Raw genomic sequence first — 27,613 nt, forward strand, 5'->3', positions numbered from 1 at the left:
AACTAGATAAAACACACAATCCTCTTAATATTGCAGCATTATAACTTGTGCAACATACAGTGGACTCAATATCAATCAATATCATCCTCTTAATGACACACAAAAAAGTGTAATCCTTATTTCATTAAAAGCTAAAGGAGCAGGTTGGGTCCTCAATGTCAAGCAGTTGTTTAGATGAATATGAAATGAATTTCTGCTTTTTCACCTTGTCAGCTATGTGTGTGAATGCAAAGGAATTAAACTATCACAGTATCTGTCTGTGTGGGTGGGAGATTGTGTGTGGTTGTGTACACCCATATGTTTACACATGTAGCTGTTGTCTGTTTGACTTTAAAAGCCAGTTTCCAGTTTCACTCTAGTGGAAGTCATCATGGAGAGAGTGGTGCAAATCACCTTCTTTGGGCTGCTGCTGGTTTTGGTTACCACATTGCCAAATAAGGTAAGTTTGAATATAATTTGGTCTCACCAGTACCGGTGGATCAATTTACACAGTGAAAAGAAATCTTTTGTATCTCATGAGTTGTCGGGCGGTTTCAACAAATTAAATTCTACCTTTGTCAACACCAGAAAGCACAGATTAAAGGACTAAGCTGATTGTTTATTTTCAGAGTTTTTCATATTGTTTTGTGAATGTGTACTTGGTTTATTTGTGCTTAGAGTAAATCACACTTAGCCCTGTTATGCTCAAGACAAGTAAATCAGTATAACTAAATGTGTAAAACAACAAAATGGCAGGGAATTATTGTAGCTGCAATGAGCATTTATGACTTTTTGTATGTTTGACCGTGTATTAGTCATTGTGTGGGGACATACCTCTTTTCAGTACGGTACTTCAGTACATGTTGGGGACAAAGACCAGAGTTCATATGATCTAATCAATACGTAAATAGATAACGTAAATGTTGTGCACATGCACACGTACAAAAAAATTGGTAATGTGCCAAGTCACTGAAAAATAACAAGAATGGGGTGTTTCTGCAGTTAGACCAATGAGATATCACAGATGCCCCCACCAACAATGGTTGTCTGACCTTTGCTGTCATCAATTCAACTTTATTTATATAGCGCCAATTCACAACAAAGTGAATTGGCTCTTTACAGAATAAAGTCAAGACTATAAAGATGTATAGAGAGAACCCAACAATTCCCCCTTGAGCAAGCCCTAGGCAACAGTGGAGAGGAAAAACTCCCTTCAACGGAAGAAACATCCAGCAGAACCAAGCTCAGGGTGGGCAGCCATCTGCCTTGACCGGTTGGAGTGAGTGGGAAGTGAAGAGATAAAAGAAAAAGAGCAACAAAAGCAACAACAAAACATCGGGCAGGTTGGTAGGACCAGTACCTGCACACTGGAAAACACAAAGCTTTAAAGTCCGGGACACCTGCAAAGAGGGACAGCGAGAGGGAGACAGAGAAGGAGAAAGACAACTATGGGAAAAAACACACAGAGTTAATCTCATACAGTAGTTACAATTTTGAAGTGAGAGGAGAGGAGAGAGTGACAGGAGGAGGGGGGTCCCCCAGCAGTCTAAGCCTGTAGCAGCATAACTATAACTAAGTGTAAGCTTTATCAAAGAGGAAGGTTTTGAGCCTAAACTTAAAAGTAGAGAAGGTGTCTGCTTCCTGAATCAGAACTGGGAGCTGGTTCCACAGGAGACGAGCTTGATAGCTAAAGGCTCTGCCTCCCATTCTACCTTTGGAAATTCCTGGAACCACAAGTAGGCCTGCATTCTGAAATCTAAGTGGTGTACATGGATGATATGGTACTATGAGGTCTTCTATATATGATGGAGCCTGATCATTCAGAGCTTAATATGTAAGAAGCAGGGATTTAAATTCTAAATTCTAAATTTAATGGGAAGCCAATGGAGAGAAGCTAGTGAAGGTGAAATATGATATCTCTTGCTAATTCCAGTCAGCACTCTTGCTGCAGAATTTTAGATTAATCATCAGCCAGCATGATCATTCAAACTACTTGTATCTATGTTCCTTTTTTATTTGCTCAGGATGACTGGGATATCTACAGCTTTCATATCAACTCTACAGTGACCAGTCGATATGCTACCACAGTCATCACAAGCCGAGTGGCCAATCGTATGGACCAGTCAAAGGAAATAGAATTCCAAGTCTGCATTCCCAAAAATGCCTTCATCAGTAAATTTAGAATGTGTGTGAAGATACATTGATCTGTGAATCCTTACAGAATTTTGCACATTAAAAGTTTGAAACTCAAGCATAATTAATCCAGCACTACTCGGGATTATCTATATAACCAAGGACTTTTCCTCCCTTAGGTTTATAGATGGTCAGGCATATGATGGTGTTGTGAAAGCTAAGGAACAAGCTCAGCAGCAATACAGTGAAGCTGTGTCCCGTGGGCAAAGTGCTGGGCTGGTCAGGTACAGAAAATGGATCAGTTTATCACCTGCAAGAGTCTTATATAAGGGACTTGTGTATCCTTCAGGAAAAAAATATTTTTCCCTGATTTTTCTCAGTGGATATATTTTTTGCACATAAATTCTTTTATTTTATCTCCATGTCTCTGAAATCTGTGAAATTAAATAATCTGAGAAGAAAATTCACAAAGGCGTCACAAGCTAAAACAGGACGGAACTATTGCTTTAATGCCACGGTTATTGTCTCTGTTGCAGTTCTGTAGGGAGGACCTTGGAGGAATTTAAGACCTCTGTGACGGTGGCTGCTCACAAAAAGGTGACGTTTGAACTCACATATGAGGAGCTGCTAAAACGCAGACTTGGAAAGTACGAGCTCCAAATCCATGCTCGTCCCATGCAGCTTGTCAGAGACTTCAAGGTGTGGCTCACCTGCTGATATTTATTTACTGGTCATACTAGTCTGTTAGAGTTAGTGACTGTTTTAATTTCATTTCATTCTCAATGTCAGGTTGATGTTTACATTCATGAGAAAGCTGGGATCAACTTTATGGAGGTGACAGGTGGACTGAGCACCAAAGCCCTGGTTAATGCCATCACCAAAACAAAGACAGACAAACAGGTACAGCATTCAGTAATGAAAGATTCTCATACTGACACATATGCTTAAATATATTAAATATTTGGACACCCATACAGCACCTATGTAAATTTGTGATGTGTTTTAATTGTTTTAGTTTTATGGCTGGTGGGCCATTGAGCCACCAAGTACTTGTCTTTTTCTTCTATTTTTGACCTAAAATACACGCAGAGATTGTGCACTAGGTTTTGTTGTTTGTTTGTTATCTGATATCAGCCCAGTCACATGTTTACCCTTATTGAGTCAAGAGGGAGAAACAGAGATAAAACAAATGCAGAAGCAGAGCAGGAGTCGAAAAGAAGGAAATGAAAAAAAGGGAAAGGAGGCTGTGAGTAAATATAAAACTGCAAAAGGCTGCAAAATATTCTAAACTGCCAAACATTTTAAATGGTCTGCACTTATATAGCGCTTTTCTATCTATTGGCACTCAAAGCACTTTACACTGCTTCTTATTCAACCATTCACACTCACAACCACACACACAATCATACACCAGTGGAGGAGCTGCTATGCAACTGGCCAACACTCACCAGGATCAACTAAGTTGGGGTTCAGTGTCTTGCTCAAGGACACTTTGACATGTGACTGGAGGAGGTGGGGATTGAACCAACAACTGTGAGATTGATGGACAACAGCTCTACCTTCCTGCACCACAGTCGCCCATTTTAGCTGCACTAGCCATTACCACCAGAGAGGGACAACATCTTTCTGGTAGGGCAGAGAATCAGCCAATCACAGACCCAGAGAGTTAAAGTTTAAGAGGTTTTGAAGAGATAACAAAATGTAGCTAGTGACATAGTAGTATGACATAGTATCAGAAACAATAAATAACAATAATAAACATACAACAATACACAGCACAACAATAAACAACACAACAATAAACACATTTTCTGGTACAATACTTCCTGTCACCATCCTCATAGTTACAGGTTGCAGGTTAGAGGAAGGTAACTAATGTTAGTTAGGAGGAAGAAAAACAGCACATATTTATGCATGTCATAATTGAGCCAATTATGTGTAGTATTTATTTGTATATTTATACCGTGTGAAGGAGATACAATGAAGTTCTGGGAAAGAGTAGCAATATAATACAGAGAAGGTCAGAGGGAGTTGCATTGTGTGTTTTTAGATTTAGAGAAAGCGTATGACAGGGTGCTGAGAAAGGAGCTGTGGTATTGTATGAGGAAGTCTGGAGTGGCAGAGAAGTATGTTAGAGTGGTGCAGGACATGTATGAGAGCTGTAAGACAGTGCTGAGGTTTGCTGTAGGTGTGACAGAGGAGTTCAAGGTGGAGGTGGGTCTGGATCAAGGATCAGCTCTGAGCCCCTCATGTTGGCTCTGGTTATGTACAGGCTGACAGATGAGGTTAGACAGGAATCTCCGTGGACTATGATGTTTGGAGATGACATTATGATCTGTAGTGAGAGCAGGGAACAGGTGGAGGAAAATCTAGAGAGGTGGAGTTCTGCTCTGGAAAGCAGAGGAATGAAGGTTAGTCGCAGCAAGACAGAATACATGTGTGTGAATGAGAGGGACCCAGGTGGATTGGTAAGGTTACAGGGAGCAGAGGTGAAGAAGGTGCACAACTTTAAGTACTTAGGATCAATGGTTCAGAGCAACGGAGAGTGTGGAAAAGAGGTGGACAGTCGAGTGCAAGCGGGTTGGAACGGGTGGAGAAAAGTGTCAGGTGTGTTGTGTGATAAAAGAGTATCAGCGAGAATGAAAGGAAAGGTGTTCAAGACGGTGGTGAGACCAGCGATGTTGTTCGGCTTAGAGACAGTGGCACTGAAGAAAAGACAGGAGTCAGAGCTGGAGGTAGCAGAGATTCAGATGTTGAGGTTCTCTTTGGGAGGGACGAGGATGGACAGGATCAGGATTTATCCATGTATTGAGAGAGGACATGAAGTTAGTTGGTGTGAGAGAAGAGGATGCTGAGGACAGAGTTAGATGGAGGCAGATGATTCGCTGTGGTGAGCCATGAAAGGAAAGATCTGAAAGGACAAGAAGATTTGTATCATGTTAAGCTTTTGTCAGTGAAAGATAAAATTCCGTGTGATATTTTCACTCAAAACAATTTTCAGACAATTTGCTTCATATAAGAAAATTCAGTAGTTACTGTGGAGGTTGTGAGTTGGAGTCAAATCCTGGTAAATACATGCAGTGCTTGTAAAACAACAACTGTATCCAAGTTGTGGTATTAGAATGTAACCCTATTTGGAATGGACTTTCAAAGGTCCAGGGTCACAGTGGGAACAAACACCAGCCCTTGAGTTCCAAATAGTTCAGTCAAACTTACGAAATAACAGAGGACTTTGTATGTTTAACATTGATACTCCTTTACTGATTCTTTGTGTTTTCAGGCGTGGGTGTATTTCTACCCTACCGAAGACCAACAGAGAACATGTGACAGCTGTGGAGAGCAGGGTATGGACGGAGATCTGGTTATTGTTTACGATGTCAACAGGGACATTGCATTTGGAGACATTAGGGTACAGAAACAATGAATTTTCTGTTGACTTTTAACAGTAATTTATAAACGGGTATTTTATGAATTATGTTTTATAACCAACCCAACTTTCTTCTTACTACCCCAAGAATTCAGACGGGTACTTTGTTCATCACTTTGCTCCATCTAATCTTCCACGTATACCTAAGAATGTTGTCTTTGTTATTGATCAAAGTGGCTCCATGCTTGGCAGAAAGATACAACAGGTACAGTATCTGAAGAGTGTGAGCTTGAGTTTATGACACATTGACACTAATGTATTGGAGAGATTTTACTTCTTAGTTTACTGGTGTTACTAACACATAAGTTTATTAAACGGAGTTTAGTTCCAATGTATCAATGTTGTTGTTTTTTCAGACTAGGACTGCATTAATCTACATCTTGAATGACCTGGCAGAAGATGATTACTTTGGTCTCATCACTTTTAATAGTGCCCTTTTTTACTGGAAGAGAGAACTTGTTCAGGCCACCAAGGGAAATGTGGATAGTGCCAAGAACTTTGCACGAAACATCAATGCAAGGGGAGGTAAGTCGTTTAAATAAATGCATTTTTAGAGATGTCAATATTTAATAAGAAGAATGGTTTGAATGAAACATGTTTTGTCTCCTTTCTAGGCACAGACATTAATGAAGCAGTGTTGAAAGGAGCAAGTATGTTGAACGCACATCCCAGAGAAGGCTCAGCATCTATCCTTATACTTCTCACTGATGGAGACCCAACATCAGGTTATAATAAATCACACAAATGCACAAATACTTGAAGAAATGAATAGGTGGCTGCCTAATAAATTACTCAACAATGTTTAAAAGATGGAGTGGTTAGCACTGCCGCCTCACAGCTAGAAGGTTGCAAGTTTCCATCCACGACCATGTTCTTCCTGTGTGGAGTTTGCATGTTCTCCCTGTGCTTGTGTGAGTTTCCTCAGAGTACTCTGGTTTCCTACTACAGTCCAATTCAATTCAATTTTCAATTCAACGTTATTTATATAGCGCCAATTCACAACAAAGTCATCTCAGGGCACTTTACAGAATAAAGTCAAGATTATAAAGATGGCATAAAGAGAACCTAACAATTCCTCCTGGAGCAAGCCATAGGCAACAGTGGAGAGGAAAAAAAAACCCTTTAACGGAAGAAACCTCCAGCAGAACCAGGCTCAGGCACATCTGCCTCGACCGGTTGGGGTGAGTGGACAGGGGAGAGAGAAAAGAATCCACAAGAGTCCACATACCTCCATGTTAGGTTAACCAGTGGCGCTAAAATTGCCCATAGGTGTAAATGTGAGTGTGAATGGTTCTCTGTCTGTGCGGCCCTGACATAGACTAGCGACCTGTCCTGCATGTACCCTGCCTCTCACCCTATACACCTGGGACAGGCTCCAACCCCCCCACCAGATCTGATTGAATTGACAGTTTATTACAATTTTCTACTAACAGGGCTACCAGCAGAACTATCAAACCTCCCCAGATGATCAAACATGCAGCAAAATCGCTCATAAAGGACACATGTCAAATCAATCGTTATATTCCTGCATTACCTTCCTGTAACTGCTCACATCAGGCTCAAAACTGTGATGCTCATCTATAAAGTGGTCATTTACAGGAACAGCACCTTCATAACTAAACACCGTTATACAGGTTTACAGCCCATCTCACTCACTGCTCTCTGCCAAAGAGCAGTGCTTGGTGGTCCCTCCACCACACTGCAGAAGAACCAAAGCAAGCTAACTACTTAACCCTGCATGCTCAGCAACCTCACTCCCAAAATTCAAGAAACTGTTCAAGATGAAACTGTATCTAAAAAAAAACTTAAAAAAGAAACCACATGTTGTGTTGTTTCAGGGGTGACAGATATTGTAACAATACAGTCAAATGTAAGACGGGCCATTGCAGACAAATTCCCTCTCTACTGTCTTGGTTTTGGTTTTGATGTCAATTTTGAGTTCCTTGAGAAGATGTCGCTGCAGAACAATGGTGCGGCAAGACGGATTTATGCAGACTCTGATTCTGATTTACAGTTGAAGGTATTTAGAAGGATTTGTACTTTCCTCATTATACTGTATTATATATATATATATATATTTATATATATATATTATATGTTGGCTGCAGAGAGGCTGAACATTCATTTATTTTCCATGCTGTATGTCAACAGGGTTTCTATGAAGAGGTGGCAATTCCTCTGTTGACCAATGTAACAATGACCTACACAGGGGGAACCAATCTAACCAAGACTCACTTCAGACAGTATTATAATGGCTCTGAGATTGTTGTGGCTGGACAGATCACTGACAACAACATTGAAACCTTCAATCCAGAAGTTGTGGCCATTTCAGTAAGAATTAATTCACACTGCCCCTCATCTGTAATTTCCTTAAAATGTTTGTGAAAGTCTGTGGGTGATTAACAATAAATGTGGACTCTGACAGGGAACTGGAAAGATGAGGTTTTTTGACAAAAATAACACTATTGAGTCCATTGGAACTGACAGCCGCATCCAGAGGGTCTGGGCCTACCTCACTGTCAAGCAGCTTCTGGAGAAGGAGTAAGTTATGTCAGGCTTTTTTAAATGTATTTTTGTAATGTATTTTATTTCAATTATTGATGGAATTTTTGCCATCCTCATTTATATGAAATAAAAATCATTACTTGCTTAGTTTATAAAATAATTTGAAAAATTTGGAGAGGTTTTATGAAGCAGGGACCTTATGCACTACTTCATAGGTTACACATTAGGTAATATTTTTACCAGGTACTTTATGGGGCAGTGGCACAGCTGGTAGAGTGGCAATCTACTGAACATAGGGTAGGAGGTTTGGGCCCTGTTCTTACCAACCACATGTCAAAGTGTCCCTGAGCAAAACATTGAACCCCCAACAGCCCATCCCCAGCATGAGGAAGGGCATCCAGCATAAAAAAAAAAAAAAACTGTGCCAAATTAACATGTGGACTAATGCTCTACTGTGGCAACCCTGAATGTATGGGATAAGCCGAAAGGACAAAAACATTTAAAAAACGTTATGCTTTTATACTGTACTATCCTCAGAAGTTACATTGTGAATATTTTTCCCTATTTTACCACTCACCCTCACTTTACACTAACTGTGTCAGACTCTGATGATAAAACATGTAAAAGAACAGCAGGAAGGTACTTTGTATAAAGAACTAAAGTTGGAACCTTGATGGAGATGGACTTGTAATCTGGACATTATCTCAAATGCCAGAATAGGCAGTAGACCTCTAATGTAATCTGCCATCGGATGCACTAAGCAAAATTTTGCTGATATTATTTATACAATATGTTCATTATAAGTATGAGTGAAACCCCAGGGCTGTTTTCCCATGTCTTAGTATGTGTGTGTACAAAGGGTGGAGTCATGTTCTTTCACAAAGCAAATTGGCCACATTCAGACTAGGACGATTTGGTCCAAGCCTGAAGAGGTTTTCATTAGTTATCCATACTGAGCTGAGGATCAGCTGCAGTTAGGTTGGAACACTGGAACAACAACTTTTCTCACATATTGAGTGTTTCATTTCAAATTCATTGTGGTGATGTACAGAGGCCAAATGCCAAAAAAACATGTCACTGTTCCAATATCTCTTAAGCTAACAGTATTTCTGTTTATAAATGTTTGGGTAGTCTGTGTGGCACTAAAATTGTACTTTTACTCTACTTCATTTATTTGAGTACTATATAGTTAATTACTTTTTATTGTTGGGCTCATAAAAAATCGGTTCAATGAGACATTTCAGACAATTTTGATCCTCAGTGTGAAATCAAGAAGCTACCTAACCTAGTACATAAAATCATTCTAGTTACATTCCAGACATATGATCAAGTCAAGGTTCAGGATCTTAAGTCAAGATGAAGGACCTTTTTTTGTACCTCACTTGTAAATAATTTTGGCTAAAAGTGATACAAGGCATACACAAACTAAGAGGCTGCTCTTAAAGGGGCAGCACCGTAAGTTTCAAACTTTACTGCCATTTAAACTGCCATGTTTTGAACAAATGTGTACCTTTTGTCACCCAGGTTGCAGTTATCTGGACAAGAGAAGGACAAAATGAAGCAAGAGGCATTGGAGCTGTCACTGAAATACAGCTTTGTGACACCACTCACATCCATGGTGGTCACCAAGCCTGAGGGGGAAAACACAGATGTGCTACATAAACCCAAGGAAGGTAAAAAAAACAAAGCTTGGAGGTTCTACAAGACATACATTTATATCCTCTGTTTCCAAGTATAAGCCATCATCCACCTTCTCTTTTGAGAATTAGACCATGATTATTCACATCAGATTTTTTTTTACACCTTTAATGTTTATGCTTGCATAAATATACAAACCCTTTTAACTAATGCTTTGTAGAAGCAGGTTCTGCAGTGCGAGGTGGAGCTGGGCATTTGCACCACCCTTCAAGAGTTTGTGAGTATTACAAATGTCAAAAAAACAATGCAAAATCAGTAGCATTTTTCCTTTATCGGGGCAATACATTACTTAAGATTAGGCTACTGAAAATGATAAATATTGGTTCTGGATATATAAATGCTGACCATACTTAAAATTTTGCAGCAACTGTAATGGGTTTCATGGATTTTGGTGTTAGGTCCCAGAAGCACAGAACACAAGAGAAAGGTTAGGACAGTGCATTGATAACAATTGCAATAGATAAATGGTGTTCTGAAGGTTGGAGAGTCTGATTACAGGATCCAGTATACTAGGCAATTGAGGGGAGAGACTGAGCACTGAGGAAAAGATAGAGAGGTGACTATAATATATATCTTCAGGGGCAAAAATGCAGATGCTGAAAGGGGTTTACTTGTAGCCGGAGACAGCCATCACAGAAGAATACAGAGTATGATTGGAGGGGCAGGTGAGTGAGTCGGGAGCCAGACAAAAGGGGAAACCAGGAGGGAGGTTAAATAACAGATGACTGGCGAGTGAAGGGGAGAAGGAGAATGATGTACCAGGAATGAGAGGCAGACAGCAGAGGACTGCTGCATACTTTCTATTGAAGAGCTCAGGATACAGGGGAATATTTCTTATGATGCAGGAGAGCAGGTAAAAAACAATTATCAAAGTGTTAGTAGTAAATGTCCACAATCCAAGCTCCAACTCAGAAATCCAGATCCAAATCTTTCCTATTACAAGATCCAAATACTTCTTGAATCCAAGGTGCAATAGCAATAGTCAAACACTCTAAGATCCAATTTAAACAATAGTAAATAGTAGGGGACTTATGACACAAAGTACATGGAGGAAGAAACCCAGATGGAGTCGGGAGGGATGGGTTACAGACAGGCAGGTAACGTCAGCAGGCAAACCGATCAGGCGGCAGGCAGGTTAGCCACTCAGCAGGTAGACAATAGGCAGGCGGGTTAAAAGGTTAGGAGCTTAGCAGGCAGGCATGTTTAGCAGACCAGTAATAAGCAAAACTGGTTTAGCAGCAGGCTTCAGGCAAATCACAGGCAGGTGATCGCAGACAAACAAAGATTACCATGATCCAAATGACACAGAGAATGTCTGGAAGGTCAGTAAAGTCATGCATGGAGATGATCTGGCTGGATACTTTGGCAAGAGCTGGGTTTAAATAGCCAGGGTGACGTGAGTGGAGATGAATGTAAAGTTGCTGAACAGACTAAGCAGGATGTGAAAATGGGAATTCAAAATAAGAGACCGAGACAGGTAGTGAAACCAAAGCGCCCGATCATGACAGCAACACAACAAGTAATTTGACAATATCCTGTGCAATTCAATGTAAAAATGTAACTATGTTAATTGTGGGGATTTTTTTGTTTGTTTGTTTTTTTGTTCTTCTTCAAGCAGTCGACATGCCATACAACCCAGGTATGACATAGATATACGCTTTTCTGATATGACCTTAACCTTTAATGTGATATCTAATATGTGCAATGCAAACTATGCAATTCATTGTAAAAATGTAACTGTGTTAATTATGTTTTTTTTTGTTTTTTTTGTTTGTTTTTTTGTTCTTCTTCAAGCAGTACAGATGCCATACCTCCCAGGTATGACATAGATATATACTTTTCTGATATGACCTTTACCTTTAATGTGACATCTAAAATGTGCAATGCAAACTATGATGTTGTAAAAAGTTAAAACTTACAACAATATGCTTGCATACATATGCAAAAGCAGATTTTATAGTGGAACGGGGAGTTGGGAGTGGACGGACTCTAACCAAAGTTGAGCATTATAAATGTCAGCAAAGAAAACAAATTCAAAATTAATAGTTTTGATCTTCTCTTTTTTTTTACATTTCTCACTTATCAGAGTGATACATCATTTAAGATTGATGCCACACTACACAATAGAAATAAACTGTGATCCTGGATACAGAAATGCTAATGAGATTTATTTAATTTCACACTTAAACAAAAAGTTGATTTAACATTATCCTGTGCAATTTAATGTAAAAATTTAACTATATTACTATGTTTTAATTTTTAAGAAGGAGCTATTAAATACATTAATAACCAAAACGTTACAAGAATATATGTTTGTTGATGAATGTCAGAATGTAGAAAAAGGCCATAGAGATGTGTTGTCTTTGCAAGAACTAGGTCTAACAAAACTAAAGCAATTCAAATTTGAATGAGTTTAAGTGAGTGCATTTTATTTTTTTATATAAAATCAAACACCATACCTTACAGGTGATGAGACTGCTCAACTTGTTAACCTATAAGAGTTATGGCAGACGGACTTAAAATATTTTATAAACAATAGCTCAGGGCATTTAAGCCCTGCTTTTACTACATACATTAAAAAATAAAACACAAAAATATAAAATCTAACTTACTAAAACCACAAGCAGAGGCATCTCAACAGTAACAGAAGAATGAGCAGGAGCCAGTTTTCTACACCTGCTTCACATTTCTCACTTAATCAGTTTGTTGTTTCTCTCATTGGCTGCTGCTCCTCTCTTGCCACCACCCCTACCTAAGACCTAGTGTCTACCTGCCACATACTCTTTGTTCTTTCATTTTCCTAGTTCATCAACTCTTCAAAGTACTCTTTCCATCTTCCAATCATACACCTGGCACCTGTCATTACATTTCCATCCTTATATTTAATCACAGTAACCTGCTGCACATCCTTTCCATCTCTATCTCTCAGTCGCAAACCTATACAAATCCATGTTTCCTCCTTAGTGTCCAACCTAACATAAGTCCTTATGTGCTATTTGTTTGGCCTTTGCCACCTCTACCTTCACCTTACGCTACATCTCCCTGTACTCCTGTCTACTCTCTTCAGTCCTCTCAGTGCCCCACTTCTTCTTAGCTAACCTCTTTCTCTGTATGCACTCCTGAACTTGCTCGTTCCACCACCAAGTCTCCTTGTCCAATTTCCTCTTTTTAGATGACACATCGAGCACCGAGCACCTGGATGTCCGTACAAATCTGCACCAATCACAACTCTCTCATCTCTGGAGATGCTATGCATCACTTCATCTAACTCACTCTAGTATTTCTCCTTCTCTTCTAATTCACATCCTACCTGTGGGGTATAACCACTAACAACATGTGATGCCTTGAATTTTCAGACTCATCAGTCTGTCTGATACTCTTCTCACCTCTACAACATTCCTAACAAACTCCTCTTTCAGAATAACTCCTACTCCATTTCTGACCCATGGTAAAACAACTTGAAACCTGCTCCTAAGCTTCTAGCCTTGCTACGTTGCCACCTGGTCTCCGGGTGTATATACTGTGTATACAGTATATCCACCTTCCTTCTCTGCATCATGCCAACCCACTCTCTAGACTTCACTGTCATAGTTCCAACATTCAAAGCCCCTACTGTCAGTCCTACATTCTTAGCTTTCCTCTCTGCTCTCTGCCTACAAACAGGCCTTCCTCCTCTCCTTCTTCGACCAAGAGTAGCCCAATTTCCACTTGCACCCTGTAGGTCAACAGCAACGGTGGCAGTCCCTGTTAACCCTGGTCCCGACCGATCCGGTATGGAAGTCACATTTGGTGTGGAATTTATGTTTTGCCTGTTTAATTTGGCATGCGTTTTCAAAGTTTAGAAGGGGTATCTGTTTCTTTTAGTGATGTCATCCAATCCAAACCTGTGACTGCTGATAAACAGGTGTTCCAGCTGTTGAACATTAAATTATATTTTGCTCCATGGCCTTTGTTTGAGGTCCCAACAAAATATACTGCCACCTCTTTGAAAAAGGTACAACACAAAAGACAGTCATGTGATCTGTGAGGTAAAGACAGATGGCTTGTGGAGGACAAAATCAGGAAAGTTGTTTAATTTAAACAATCCCAGTGGTCCAACTCAAATGTAGGTTTTTTGCTGCCGGGCCAGGGATAACCCTGGAAGATAGGAATCTGTGGTTAACATCATGGCCTATCCGTGCACTGGTGTTAAATGGGTGTAACATTAGCCTCAACTGAGTGGCCGAAAAAAAAAGCAAAACACAGACAAGGAATACTGGAAAGTGATGTTATTTTTAATGATGTATTTTTCTCTCTTTTCTTGCTTAAATGTGTAAATGGTTTTGTTCCAGTTTCAAGTCACAGAACCCCTGCTGCCCACACACCATTAATAGAATCAGCAATGGGTAAACTTCTTTTTCTGTATATGTGCACTATTTCTATTTTTTAGTTTGACACCAATCACTTCAATTACAGTAGTAGCCACTCAGGCAGTGCATACTTCCACAGAGGCTGAACCATATTGTAAATGTGTTATTTTAAGGACAGAAATCCACTGTCAATGGACTTAACATGGCAATGAACAAAAATACCAAAGTTTGAGATTTAAAATGTATATTCTCTTTGATATTTATTTATATTAACTTTCACAACGAGTTAAACTGTACATAATACGTTTTTCATTTGTTAAATTGGATAATTGAGTAGCAGCAGCACTCAGGATTTGATCCAGTCCATCAGCATTTAATACAGATGGCAAAGGTCTCCTTGATAATTTAATGATACTCTACAATAATATATTGTATGATATACATTTACATATTTCACCATGACTGCTGTCTGTCAGTTTTCCAAGTCATGTCTGGGCCACAAATGTTTGCCAATAATGTGTTGCTGGGGTTTTAGTAGGAAGCGCATTTCATTCCCCAAAGAAAATTAAAAATAGCTACATAACCTCATAATTATGACGTACCATCTCACTATGTAATAATCCATTACAAAATATCCTTTACTTATGGGTTTCTTTGTAGATGTTTACCTATATAAACATGCTTTAATGCAAAAACTATTTGGATAATACAGTATCTGCTAAAGTTTTTCAGTATAAATGTATAAACATTTACAGATATTAACTTTTTATGTATTTATATATTTATTTTTGTACAGACCTTCCAGCTGATTACAGTCTCCTCCTTCTCCCTACGATATCCACTGGTAAAGTATTGCATATACTTGTCACAAAAAGACAATATATGATTTAGACAAAAAGAAATTATGAACAAGTTGGTTGCTGAGAAATATTCTCATGTACGTTTTATCTTTTTCTATTAACAGATTTAAACAAGTTAATTCATATAGTTACAATACAATACAAGCAAATACACAAAACACTATTATTTGCATGCTTTCACACAAGCCCAGGTGTGTGTTTACCTTAAAAGATGTGCAGGTCTATTGATCACTGTATAATAGTAATTTTTTATTGATCCTATAATGGGTCTGCAGTTAGTTAAATTGATTTGAGTGAAACACGTATGTTCAAAACAAGAGCTTGCCTCTGATCTATAACTGTGTATCTCTGTATCTCTAGTTCCTCCGTCCCACAGGTTTTTGCTTAAAAGTGAGAATCAGTCTCTTCCACTATGCTTTGATGTCCCTGGACCCACTCGCCTTAAACTTCTTCACTATCCCAACAGGGGTCAGTAATGCTCCTTTCTGTTCCTTCACTGCTTTCTCTCCCTATTTCTTCAGTGGAGCTTGTGAATACCTGAAGTACGGTGATGTGGCTCTGTTGCATGCAAAAATTGTAACTTTACAAGCGTATAAATTGGTTTACTCAAGCAACCAAGAAAGTCCAGTCTCCTATGGCTTTACTATTACGACAATATTGTGATGGATTGATTTAGTTAGTACTTTGACTACAAGCTGTCACACACGTGGTGCTTTCCCTGGTTCCCTGGCCACGGTTTCTTGGCTTTTCCTGGTTGCTACATTTTTCAATGTGTGTTCCACTCATATAGTTTTCAAGTTTGTATGTTTCCAAACTTGTCCACAGTGTATGGTAGTTATGTCCATTATGCTTAAAATCTGTTGTTTTTTGAAGAAGCTGTTTGTATAAGTAGCAAAACATTTTAAACCAAGAAGAAAGAAGTCCAGTTGACATGACTTTATCTTCCAATAACCAAACCTGGATAACCCAATTTTACATTAATTTTAACATTTCCCTTTATTAAGCTTATAGATTCCACCGTACTTTTAACTAGGTATAAACAAAAATATATTGCCAAGTTATATGCATAAATGCATTAATTTATAGGCAATGAAACATTCTCATAATTAGTTAACATGAAAAAAAATCTTTCCAGAAGTTTATTTGATTCTCATTCAGGTCAGGCAAATGAACAGCAATGTCTGTTTGCAGCAACTACACTCAACAGCCCCCACCACATGGTTTCTTTAGAATATTCCTCAGAATCTGTAACTTTATGTGTATTAACTCATATTTAATTCATAGTTTCAAGTCTGGTGCTGAGATTTGTTCTTTTCTTTTTCATACTAGAGCTGTCTGTGAATGGTTTTCTTAATTCAAAAGCGAATAGAGGTTTCAAAAAAATCGCCATCCACTTAAAAGATGACCAGTATATTGAGATTAAGCCCAGAGGCATCAGTGTACAAAGGGGACAAGGAGTTAGACACAAAACTGCCCAGGATCTTGTCGCAGCTGAGTAAGTGAGCTGTTTTTAAAAAATCGAATTATTCCGTCATACTCTGAGCCAAGAGTTAAATGACAGGATTAAGCATAATTCTGCCACCTAGGTTTAACACCTTCAGCTCATGAGAATGAATTCCTCTGTGTGGGTGTGCAGGGCCTTTTAAAAGATTCAAACAATAGTTTTTCTTCTAGCATAACAGTGATTGGGCGGGACAAGGAATTTGATGTTGCAGTTGGAGACGCACGAATGGTTATCTTAATTCATCAGAATGGGGGTGAAGAATTCCTCTGGCCGGTTTTACGACAGCTGCCGATGGACAACAATGTTGAAGGAATTTTAGGTGGGTAGGAAGGTGGTGGATATATTTGTATGGACATCTGTAAAGTGCTTGAAAAATTGCTAAAATTGCTGTTATGATTTAAAATCATATGAACAGTGTACTGAATCAAAGTTTTTACCAAGCTGTGATGTTTCATGGAGGAGCCGAATATTTTGTGGTGTGTCAACTTTACTGTTTGTCCTCTGTGTGCCCAGCTCTAAAGCCAGCCGTTTATGAGGAGGTGCAGCAAACCCCCTCAACAAAGCTTAAGATCAAAGACCAAGAGATTGACGTTACCAGGTGCATTTTGTTCTGTATTATCACTTAATATAATAAAAACAGAAGTTTGAAAGTGCTGTAATTATTATTACTCTGATGCACAAAGTTAAATTACTACTCACATTGTTCTTTTGTAGATCCAGTGCTGTTGACTACAGCATTCCTTTTCCCCCAACACTTGATTGTTGGTTCATGTCCACAGAGTCAGCTCTGCAGGGACAACTGGAGGATTTCACTGTTGCGAAACTTTAAATGTAAAATGTTGAATAACTTGAAAACATTTTACCTTAAAGAAAAATGGTGCAAACACCGATTCATCATACAATAAGTCTATTCACCTGTTACTAACAAATAAAGCAAGCATACCCCAGACCTTTGGTTGTCTTTAACGGATTTTTCATCTACAATAAGTGATACTGTATCATACTGTTTCATTTTATTTAGAATAATAATTCCAAACTAAAACTTAAGAATGTTCTGTGTAGTGACACATCATAGCAACCGTGCACAACATAAACTTACTTTATCATTTAGTAACCAGTACAAATACTATACTTCAATTTTTACAAATGTTATTTACAGATAATATGGTAAACATGATTCCATTAACATACATAAAGCACATGAAATTGAACTTCTTCATACATTTCTATCCACAATAGTAATCAGAAGTGAAAGTAAATAGAGGAATACCATTGTACTATTTACATACTGTAATATTTTAACTTACTGTAAGTATAGCCAAACTCCATTTTTGCTCTATTTGTTTATTTGGCACAGCCAGTTATTTGAACAACATAACCACTAGATCATACTAACTTAAGCATTCAGTAACAGTTGGTTAAATGGCTAAATAAGCTTGTTAAATTCTTTGTTAAATGAAATATTTCAGTACAAATATCTCTCTCACACATACACTTACAACAGAACAAAGTATTTGTTTAAGTAAATGCACTGCCCACTTCTGCTATTGCTCTGCAACATCAGTTTACAAAGTAAACAATAGATAGGTCTTGTTTTTCTTTTAGTCTGGCGGGAACAAATTTCAGCGGCCAGAAAAGGTTTTTTTTTTATTTTGTTTAACAATATGTTGTCAAACCAGTTGAACTGCTGTGTGAGCTATGTGTCATTGTGTTACAGCTCTGATCGTCCTCCCTAAATGATCTCTATTATTATTGCAGGTCAAAGGTATGTGAACTCCCAGGTGACTAACTTGTTTGTCAAAGTGCAATTTACTGGGAACTGTCAAAGGAGGAATTTTCATCAAAAGAACAGGCCAAAACAAAGATTATATAACAAACTGTTTCCAACAGAAGTAATTGTTTAAATGAAGCTCTGAGTATAAAACTGCTTAAGATATGGTTTTGTTTAGATTTTAGAAACTAGCTGTGGACTCTGACCCATCTAGGTTGAGCTGGTTATACTGTAACAAGAAATTCAGAGCAGGATTATGTGCATGATAAGAGACTCTACTAAGATTAAATCTGAAACAGACAAACAAAAAGGGTACAAGAGAGAGGGAGGGGCATCTCCTGAGAAGGCCAGTGACGTGTTAAATGGTGCAATTTTCATATGACTCAACCATTTCTACGCTACTCCGACAAGGTGTGAAGGTGTGTAAAGGTGTGTATCAGAAGAAACATGCTCTTCAGTAAGCTACAGTAAGTAACCCTGATGATATTTCTATGAAATTAATTTAATACAATGTTGAGTGTAATTGTATTTTTCATTCTGTTTATTTCATAGTACTGTACCTTGATTTTATTGTTTTACATAGACAATATGAAGTGATATGTGACCTTGACAAATAAAGTTAGTCTTACACCTGAAAACTGTTATCAAGTTATATTTAAAGCACAGAAAACCAATACCTGCATTCATTTATGTTTCTTCTCCTTCAGGCTATAAACAAAGGAGAAACATGGGCAACATCTACAGCTGCACTCTTAGTTTGCCTCAATTTACTTCTCACCGAACCAGTGTATGGTTTCTCCTAAGACACTGCATTATTAAGTTAATTTCCAGCTGAATGTCATAAAGGGGAGAAAGAGCCTGGACTTGTTTAACAAAGATTTCATGTGACTTCTGGTAAAAGATCTTGTATGCCCCGAAAAATGCTGTAAGACGCTCGGAGCAAAATGTTTCCGGGATGGTCATTCTGGTGGTTGGTTTCTGTGATTCTACAAATGACAACTTGTCAGTTGGAGTTTTCTGAATCTGATAGCCATGAAGTCATTTGCTTGCCGGTAAGTTGATGCACTACAAACAATCATTTCCTGTCATGCAGTATATTACAAACAGTTTTGTTGACAGATTTTAGTTAATTTCCTTTCATCACTAGTGTAGCCGGCATTCTAATTTCCCCATTCACTGATTAACAGTTTTATTTTTAAATCTGTAATCATATGTAAACAAAGGTTTACAGCCATCTATCAAACAAATATTTGCTATTCAATTCCATTCACCTAGAAAGCATTCCTTATCAATGTTTCCCTCCTTTAAGGGTCTCTCTGAATGCATGATGGAAGATGTCATTTCTTTTGGTAAAGAAGAAACGGAGGCTGTGGAAATCCAAACCCTGTCACCGTATGTCAAACTCTGCTGCAATGACAGCATTATGTTGTGTACACTGTGTCTGGTGATAGACATAGAGATTGCTATCGATCTGGATAAAGACTTGGAGGATGAAGGCTACTCTGGCTCTGATGAGACTCCAAAAATCCAAAAAGAAAATCCAAAAGGTATAATCTAAGGCTATGCACGCATATCAATATCTGTTAAAGAATTTGCAGAGACTTTAAACTTGCTTGTTTCGGAAAACCCATCACAATGAACAATTACTCTTAGAAATTATATGCAGCAGTGTAGTTATATAGTAAGCAGAAACTGTTTTGAACACTATCCAAGATTTGATTGCGACAGAAGATGAGTGCGTTGTGGGATGTTGGGTAAGCATTCCTGGAAGAATGAATGAGCAAACATGGAAATTATTCTGGGAAGGACAATGTTCATTATGTAGGACTGTACTGTATGATAAAGTTTACTCTACTCTGGTAATGTGCCTGAAGTTTGTTTTTGGATGTGAGTTTTACAGAAAGTAATTCTCTGTAATTTAAATTTACCATTACTGTTGTGTGTTCTCTGTTACAACAGCATCTGTGACAGTGTGTTACCAAGCACCTATTCTACTGCCCACATGCAAAAACGTGGAGTTTACAATCAATCCTACAGCTCTTTCTCAGGAAAATACGACAAAGGTGCTGTAGAGTTCATCTACTGTAATCTAAGATATGCTGTCAGTAGTTGTATGCTGTATCCTCTCTTCCAGTAAATATCTCTTATAAACTGTATGTACGACTTTTACAGATGTCCATGGTGATTTTTAATCCAATCGGAGTTTCATTCAGCAGCCAAGTGTTTGTTAAATCAACACATTTACTTCAACACGTTGTCGCTCCTTCGCTAGCTGAAGGTAAAGTTTTAACAGAGCTCTAAATATAACACACATGTTGAACTCATTCAACAGGTATGCAACTGGTTCTGACATAGTTTCACTCTGTTATCAGTGTGTCGCCAGGAGTTTCAAGAACGTGTAGAAAACTGCCGTGGTAAAAACTAAATCCATACGTAACACGTGTTCATTTTTCATCTGTACTGTACATTTATCTTTTAGGGAAATAACCACTTAGACATCTTTTCTTTTTAGCGCCCAGGATCAATGCTGTAATTAACAACAAGACAAACAATGTGGATTTGAAGTTTGCTGAGAGTAATAAGCGCCAATCACTGTGTGTGCAGTATGAGAAGAATGGAACATGTCAGGTCAGTATCATCATTGCTGAAATTTGGTGGAACTTACAAATTGCTATTTGTGTTTAGTGCAGAGGAGAAAGAAGAGTACAGATGTTTTAGTACTAATCCTCAGTTAAAAGTAAAAGTCATGCCATTTGGAGAAAGTAGTTCAGTTAACTTAACTTGGCATCCCTGTCTCTTCCAACATGTAACAAAATGCTTTCAGGACCAGTAACATTTTATATGTTTAAATATAGACTATATTTGTCATATACCATCCGAGGCCTTATTAAATTCATACTGAGCTATTGGTTCCAGTGGACATTCTAAGCTTGATGGCTCAAGCCATATCACATACTGACATAAGATTTTTCCAGATTTTACATTTTTACTCATTATCTAGAATAATGTGCGATAATTGCATAGTTGATTTGACAGTTTGACAGTTATATGTCACATACTGCCATATAATTCTCCCTGATATGTTACTTTACAGAAATTGAATAGGATGACCGTCCCGCTCTATTCTGTTGTTCCCTGCATGTGTTTCCAGGTACCACCACTTAAACTTATAAGATATCAATAGTGCTGTCTCCTGTATAAATGTGATTGACATGCCTGTGGGTTTTTAGGTATGGTATGAGGATGAAGAAAGACCTGTGCACTCTCTAAGTTGCCCCTTCATAAACAACGGTGAGAAGTCTTAAAGTCCCTCTTTAGTCCCACTTTACAGGGTGAGGAGTTTACCACTGGTACACTATGCTGATGTTTCCTGTGTGTCTTTTGCAGATGACTTCCAAAGGAGCATATGGCAGAATGTGTCAGTGTCTGTAGGCCATGGTCAAATGAACAGCCACGGCACAATGCTGTTGTGGAACCTGTCTGCCCCCTGCAGGCTGGATGCTGAAGTGTGGCCCTGTCACAGAGAGAATGGTTGCAGGGAGATAATGGGCTTCCGACAACAAATAAAGGCCAAATGGAGACAAAACAGCAAAGGACTATGGGTAAGAAAACCGTACTAGGCCTTGTACCCCTCATTTAAATTCTTTCTCCTGTTTACCAGTACGTGCTTTGAAATCAACCCTTAAACTGAACTTGTAAAAAATATTAAAATGTAATATTGTCCCCTGGAAAATTCTGTACACATTATCCCCAAGTTTTCAGTGTTTTACAGGTTTTGTGTCACTGGAAACTATATTTTAGTTTTGTAAGTTTGAGGAAACATGACTGCTCAGCATGTTTATTAAACTAATGAGAAACACAACTGTATTCACTTTAGGAGAACAAAGGGGTGTTTGAAGACATCAATCTCCAGCCCTCATCATGTGTGATGGTAACAAATTCTCTTCAGCCAGTGAGTTACACAGTGTAAATTAGTGAAACTGAAGAACTCATTCATGTTAATCCATTCATGCAGGTCACAGTACAGGGACATGAGCTGGGGCCCTTCTGTTTTAATAAGAGTAAGTCTGAACATTTATTTGATGACTGGGTAATAATATACTGATCTACAGAACCTTTTACTTAAGCTTTGTATATACTATTTGCAGATGACAGGTGGCGCTGGAGTCTCCTGGTTGTCAGTGTTTTGCTGCTGATTTGCATGACAGCCCTCGTATTTTATTTCCTTCATCAGTATGTCAAGAGTAAGTTTTATTTACTGTTTTCTTTAATTTATCAACCTAAAGTACATGATGTAAATACAGACGTGTCTAATTTCTTCCTGGCAATTGTTAACAGACTCACGAGATAACATGAATCTCCTACATAAATTGCAACCACTTCCGACAAAGATTTCTTTCATTTTCTTCATAGACCAAGTCTTAGTTACTAAATAAGTAGTTAATGTAAGTAAATAAATGGCAAATAGAAGGTAATAAATGTTTATGTGCATATTACTCAAAAAAAGAACTTTCCTTTTTCATGGCACTTGATTGGCATTTTCTTCTTGCATATTTTTGCTAATGCTTTATGTATATTTACTCATAATTTTAACTTTTATAGAATGGGTGTGGAGCTGGAACCACTGTGTATTTGTAAAGAGTGAGTTTTCTTTCCTTTTCCTTAAAGATAAAATAATAATGGAACAAGCCAAACCATCTCACATTTATTCTTGTTTTGTCTGTCTAAAGGTGCAAGAAAGGGTCATGTGGTGTTGGTGAGTCCCCCAGATGTGGATGATGGTGTTTCAGAGTTAATTTGTCGGTTCGGCTCTCAGCTCCGAGACCAGGGCTTCAGTGTATCTGTGGACCAGTGGAGCAGAAAGGAGCAGTGCACCTGGGGGCCACTGCTATGGTTGCACTCCCAGCTGCTGGAGCCAAACAGCCGAGTTGTGCTCTTTCTGAACCACACTGCCTTGAACAAAACAGAGGAGTGGGCCCATCAGCAAACAGATATTATCACGTCAAAAAGGGAAGACAATGGTCCTACTCAGATATGCTCACCCTATTCTGATGTGTTCACGGCCACCCTGCACATTGTACAAGCCGACAAGCAACTAGGGAGAGCTCAAGAACGTTTTCTGCTGGTGACGCTTCTCTCCCAAATGAGCAGTATCTGGAATTTACCAAAGCTTCTTCGGGGGCTGCCACTTTTCCAGCATCCCTCTCAGACTCAAGCTTTCCTAGCTGAGCTAACTATGGGAGGGAAATGGAGGACATCAAATGTTGCTGGAAGAACATGCACAGGTTGGAAATGGGCTGTCTCAGACAGATGGAGAGTAAAGACTAAAAAGGGACCAGAACAGCAGAAGAAATCACCATTGAAGAATATTGGAGTTGAGATAAACATGGAGACAAAGTTCTTACAGCAACCGTGAATGTGCAAATGAAGGACATGTTCATCCAAGTTATATTCGACACTTTAAAAAGATGGCAACTATTTATATTGTTCTTGTTACTGTTAACAACCAACACCAAATGACAACAAAGTGTTATTCCATCTATAATTTATTTCCTCTTTTTATAGTATTTAACGTATTTGTAAGACAGAAAAATGTAGTGCTCAATGCCTATGAGTGCCCACCCTGACTCCTGTCAGCCAAGCATTAACACCAACAGGTGGTACCAATGTTGTGGCTAATTGATGGAACAGTATTGCATTTGTTTAGGTGGGTTAGGTGCACTAGTGTGTACTTGCTGTAGTAGAACAGTGTATGATTGACTCAAAATAAATATTTATTGTGCAGTAATGAAGGAATATATTAACCAGTGCAAGGACGTGGCTCATCGATGTCTTTCTAGTTATTTTGGACTACAGTGAGGATATATAGCACAGAGGAATGCGTTACATCAGGGCTGAGGTTATCAAAGAAAGGATTCATTGTTTGTTTTGTTTTTTGTTTTATTTGATTTGTTGACCATAGAATAAATGAAGAAATTATCCTTTAAGATGCAGAAATCCTACAAAGTAATTATATCTTTACACACGTACCTATAAATAAACATGCTTATATGTGCACGTGGGTGATCTTGACTTGTGATTGGCCGTCCTGCGCTGCAGAGCACTGGATCTGATTGGTTCGATTCCGTCACAGAGGAGTGTTTGATAAAGGATATAATCCGTCGCGAAGGGGCGGTGTCCTAGTACTCAAACGTGCTCCGCTTGCACGGGATGTTTAGGTTAGAGTTTTTAATCAGATAGAAAATAGTGGGAAGGTTGTGTGAAGCGTAGAGTGTGGTAAAGCATGTCTCGGCCGGAGTGAATGCGTTAAAACTTTACTAAGAAGATACAGCAAAGAGTCGACACGCTGGAAGGAGGTAAAGAAAAGCATCAGCTCGGTCAAATTTAATACTTGTTGAGTCCTTCAAGAAGATTTACTATGAACTGATATTTGAGAATGTGACCCGACATCGTGTATTCTGTACATGTCATTAAAGCACAATAAAAAGCAGATGAACGTCCATAAAATGTAGCAAAAAACTAACAAATAGGAACAAAAGGGCTATCACAATAGGTTTACACTTACATAATATATTTTATAATTTCATAGTATTGCAGTTTATTATTCGGTTCCGTAAAACAACGGAAATGGGAAATTTTAAGGACTCATAATAGAAAAGGACTTTAAATTATAAGCTTTTAGGAAGTATTTTTATTGAGTCCATGTTCTGCGATACATTTCATATCTTAATAACACGCCATATCGCACTTAAAAATAGGGTATGATTTATTTACCGTGGCTGTTGATAAATGTAGTGAAATCCAGTTTTATGTTTGACCTTCAGATTTAGTGAAGTTATTTAAACTAGCATCATCGAAATTATTAACAAACGAGCAAACATGTGAAAGTGGCATAGTACATCAGCTACTACTTATTTATGCTCGAACTCAAGTTATGAGGAGATATAAACCAAACTATGTGTACATATTAGTACCGTCCCAAAGGTGATGGTGTAAAAATTTTCCAATACTTATTTTGACAGAATTCTGTTCCTGTTATGATATTATGTTTTCATCTACTAAACATAACATTTCTGGATGTGATATTTTGGACAACATAAACAACTTTATCATCACGACCGGATGCGGCGGATGGGAGTAAGAATGCTTCACAGGAACCTGCTGCAGGCTGCTTGGCTGTGTTGTCTGTTGGCTGTCCAGATGCACAGCTGTCCAGATAACTGCAGTAAGTGTTCAGGACCAGAAAAGGACCAGTGTGGGAAATGCAGAGCAGGATGGACACTCCATAAAAACGTCTGTGTAGGTATTGTATCCAGAGATTTGTGTGTGATTCTTGTAATCATATATATACACACACAAATAATTGAATCGTTGTACTGTCTATGCATTTGATCTGTTTCATAGACATTGACGAGTGTGGCACAGAGCTGGGAAAATGTCCTTCCAACAGTTACTGCTTTAATACAGAGGGTTCCTTTGAGTGCAGAGGTCAGTGGCTTACAACAGGTCTCAAAGGCACACTATGTTTTTCTATATATTATTCTATAATCAAATTATAATTAAATTAAGTAAATAAAAAGTACTGTACATAGTCATAAAAATGTTGTAAAAGTGTGATAAATTCTCAAGGGAAACTCTTCTCTTTGCTCATTTTGGCCAAATCATTAGAGGAGGGCAGCAAATCTTTAGCTGTATGAAGGCCTGTAATTAAAGGATATTCTATGGACACTCTTTCCTCAGACTGTGACCCAGCCTGTGTGGGCTGTATGGGTGGTGGACCAGCACGCTGCAGAAAATGTGCCTCTGGGTACAGACTGATAGGTTCAAAGTGTTTGGGTAATAAAAGAGTGAAGAAAATGTCATTTATTGTACAAATTCTTCTCAGCAGCAGTAATCTACAAGTATCTGAGAGCATTGCATTATATGCCTCTCTTTCCTTTGCTCAGATGTAGATGAATGCAGTGACAGGGTACTTGCCTGTCTTGGTCTCGATGAGATTTGCACCAACACAGAAGGCTCTTTCCGCTGCGACTGCGCTGAGGGTTTTATTCGTAAAGACGGTGCTTGTGTGAAGATGCAGAAGCCTAGTGAGTCTGATGACACGCAGAAGGATGTACACACTGACACCAAACCTGACTGCAGCCAGTCACACTGCTATCTTCCCCTGCAGGTGTTCAGGAAAAAGGTCTGTTTGAAGATATCCAGGATGATGAGGTGGAGGTGCTGCAGCAGATGTTCTTTGGGGTGGTGCTTTGCGCTCTGGCCACACTGGCAGCTAAGGGAGATTTGGTCTACACATCTATATTCATGGGCGCAGTAGCAGCCATGGCAGGGTACTGGCTTTCTGACAGGGGAGACCGTCTGTTAGATAACATCCTAAAAGGACGTTAAAGCTCAGAAGATTTGGCAGATGCACAAATTCATGTCACACATATCTGAAGAAAATACGTTTAACAGCCTGATTCACTATAAAACGTTAGGCTTTAGGACAGGCACAATATAGTTAGTCCTAAATTTCTCTCAGCACCTACAACAGAGAAGATCACCCCTTCTTTCATAATGTGGAGGGTGTTTAATGAAATTCGGAACATTTTTCTGTGTCCCTACAGCTTCTTTCTGTATAGCCAGTGTTTTTCCTGTGGATAACATGTACTGCATATATTGTTTCATATGGAGTAGATCATGATATTTTCAAACATTTAAAAGAATAAGAAGGTTCATGCATTCTGCACCTGGTCCAATCAAGTAAACACAATTTTTTAAATACAGTTTTCAACATTTTGTAGTAATACAACGATCAAGAATGAATCATTTAACATAGGTAAACACATTCTGTTTCTCTTTTGCAAATCAGACACATCATGCCTCAGTTAAGTTTTTGAGTGTAAGCAGGTACTTAGTTCTGGCATTTACACCCAGCCAATTGTAACTTGATAAACAATACCTTAAATGTATGAATTTATACATAGGTACAGTAAGTACCTATGTATATACTTTATTGCTCTACTTGAGAGGTTATCAATCATATCCCTCTTTAACACGTTGCAGTGTGCTGCTGTTGTTAATGATACATTTTTCAACTTTTGTTCCAATAAAGTGTTACAGAATGCTAAAATGCAGAATTATTTTTTAATACCTAATGAAAGTAGAGAAAAACAATACATATAAGTATCATAAACATACAAAATTGAACTTTCGGATAGTAACTTTGGGAAGTTACAGAGTTAGCAAAGTTACTGATATTCTAACCACACTAAAATTCATACTAATTGTGTTTTGCAAAACCTAGTTATGAATAACCGTATGGTAATGGTTTTGAATCATATATTTTAATTTCCTGTGTACTTGTTTGCACTATATAACATATGCCGTGCATTTAAGTGGTAG

At 38.4% G+C, this 27,613-nt stretch overlaps 3 protein-coding genes across 8 annotated transcripts; all 3 read left to right on the plus strand.

Annotated features, from left to right (window-relative positions):
- Positions 1 to 281: 281 nt before the first annotated feature.
- LOC137127024 (inter-alpha-trypsin inhibitor heavy chain H3-like) lies at positions 282 to 17,404 on the plus strand. The gene is made up of 24 exons (XM_067503329.1): positions 282 to 439; positions 2,004 to 2,164; positions 2,292 to 2,396; positions 2,649 to 2,811; positions 2,902 to 3,012; positions 5,393 to 5,521; positions 5,628 to 5,744; positions 5,896 to 6,064; positions 6,154 to 6,264; positions 7,378 to 7,559; positions 7,691 to 7,870; positions 7,965 to 8,080; positions 9,569 to 9,717; positions 9,903 to 9,959; positions 11,358 to 11,381; positions 11,537 to 11,560; positions 13,406 to 13,513; positions 14,074 to 14,127; positions 14,888 to 14,935; positions 15,312 to 15,419; positions 16,281 to 16,446; positions 16,626 to 16,774; positions 16,969 to 17,053; positions 17,170 to 17,404. Exons 1-24 carry the CDS (start codon positions 371 to 373, stop codon positions 17,282 to 17,284), a joined length of 2,700 nt encoding a protein of 899 aa, XP_067359430.1. The 5' UTR covers positions 282 to 370; the 3' UTR covers positions 17,285 to 17,404.
- Positions 17,405 to 17,549: 145 nt separating this feature from the next.
- Positions 17,550 to 24,281, plus strand: LOC137127026 (uncharacterized). 4 transcript variants are annotated; one of them, XM_067503335.1, is made up of 16 exons: positions 17,550 to 18,693; positions 18,934 to 19,278; positions 19,536 to 19,773; positions 20,186 to 20,289; positions 20,399 to 20,504; positions 20,599 to 20,640; positions 20,739 to 20,854; positions 21,321 to 21,377; positions 21,457 to 21,517; positions 21,614 to 21,828; positions 22,104 to 22,157; positions 22,242 to 22,287; positions 22,375 to 22,470; positions 22,640 to 22,671; positions 22,829 to 22,867; positions 22,957 to 23,035. In XM_067503335.1, the coding sequence occupies exons 2-14, from the start codon at positions 19,171 to 19,173 to the stop codon at positions 22,660 to 22,662; spliced, it is 1,266 nt and encodes a 421-aa protein (XP_067359436.1). In that variant the 5' UTR covers positions 17,550 to 18,693; positions 18,934 to 19,170; the 3' UTR covers positions 22,663 to 22,671; positions 22,829 to 22,867; positions 22,957 to 23,035. The 4 variants fall into 4 exon arrangements, with proteins under 4 accessions (XP_067359436.1, XP_067359435.1, XP_067359433.1 ...); XM_067503334.1 differs by having other exon boundaries at positions 22,565 to 22,671; positions 22,957 to 23,034; XM_067503332.1 differs by lacking the exon at positions 22,640 to 22,671 and having other exon boundaries at positions 22,957 to 24,281.
- Positions 24,282 to 24,436: 155 nt separating this feature from the next.
- On the plus strand, positions 24,437 to 27,341 carry LOC137127027 (protein disulfide isomerase Creld1). 3 transcript variants are annotated; one of them, XM_067503336.1, is made up of 6 exons: positions 24,437 to 24,582; positions 25,249 to 25,529; positions 25,631 to 25,714; positions 25,967 to 26,062; positions 26,173 to 26,313; positions 26,397 to 27,341. In XM_067503336.1, the coding sequence occupies exons 2-6, from the start codon at positions 25,349 to 25,351 to the stop codon at positions 26,615 to 26,617; spliced, it is 723 nt and encodes a 240-aa protein (XP_067359437.1). In that variant the 5' UTR covers positions 24,437 to 24,582; positions 25,249 to 25,348; the 3' UTR covers positions 26,618 to 27,341. The 3 variants fall into 3 exon arrangements, with proteins under 3 accessions (XP_067359437.1, XP_067359439.1, XP_067359438.1); XM_067503338.1 differs by having other exon boundaries at positions 25,369 to 25,529; XM_067503337.1 differs by having other exon boundaries at positions 24,437 to 24,581; positions 25,317 to 25,529.
- Positions 27,342 to 27,613: the final 272 nt, after the last annotated feature.

The sequence above is a fragment of the Channa argus genome, chromosome 5 (genome assembly GCF_033026475.1).
Source record: "Channa argus isolate prfri chromosome 5, Channa argus male v1.0, whole genome shotgun sequence".
Lineage (NCBI taxonomy): Eukaryota > Metazoa > Chordata > Actinopteri > Anabantiformes > Channidae > Channa > Channa argus.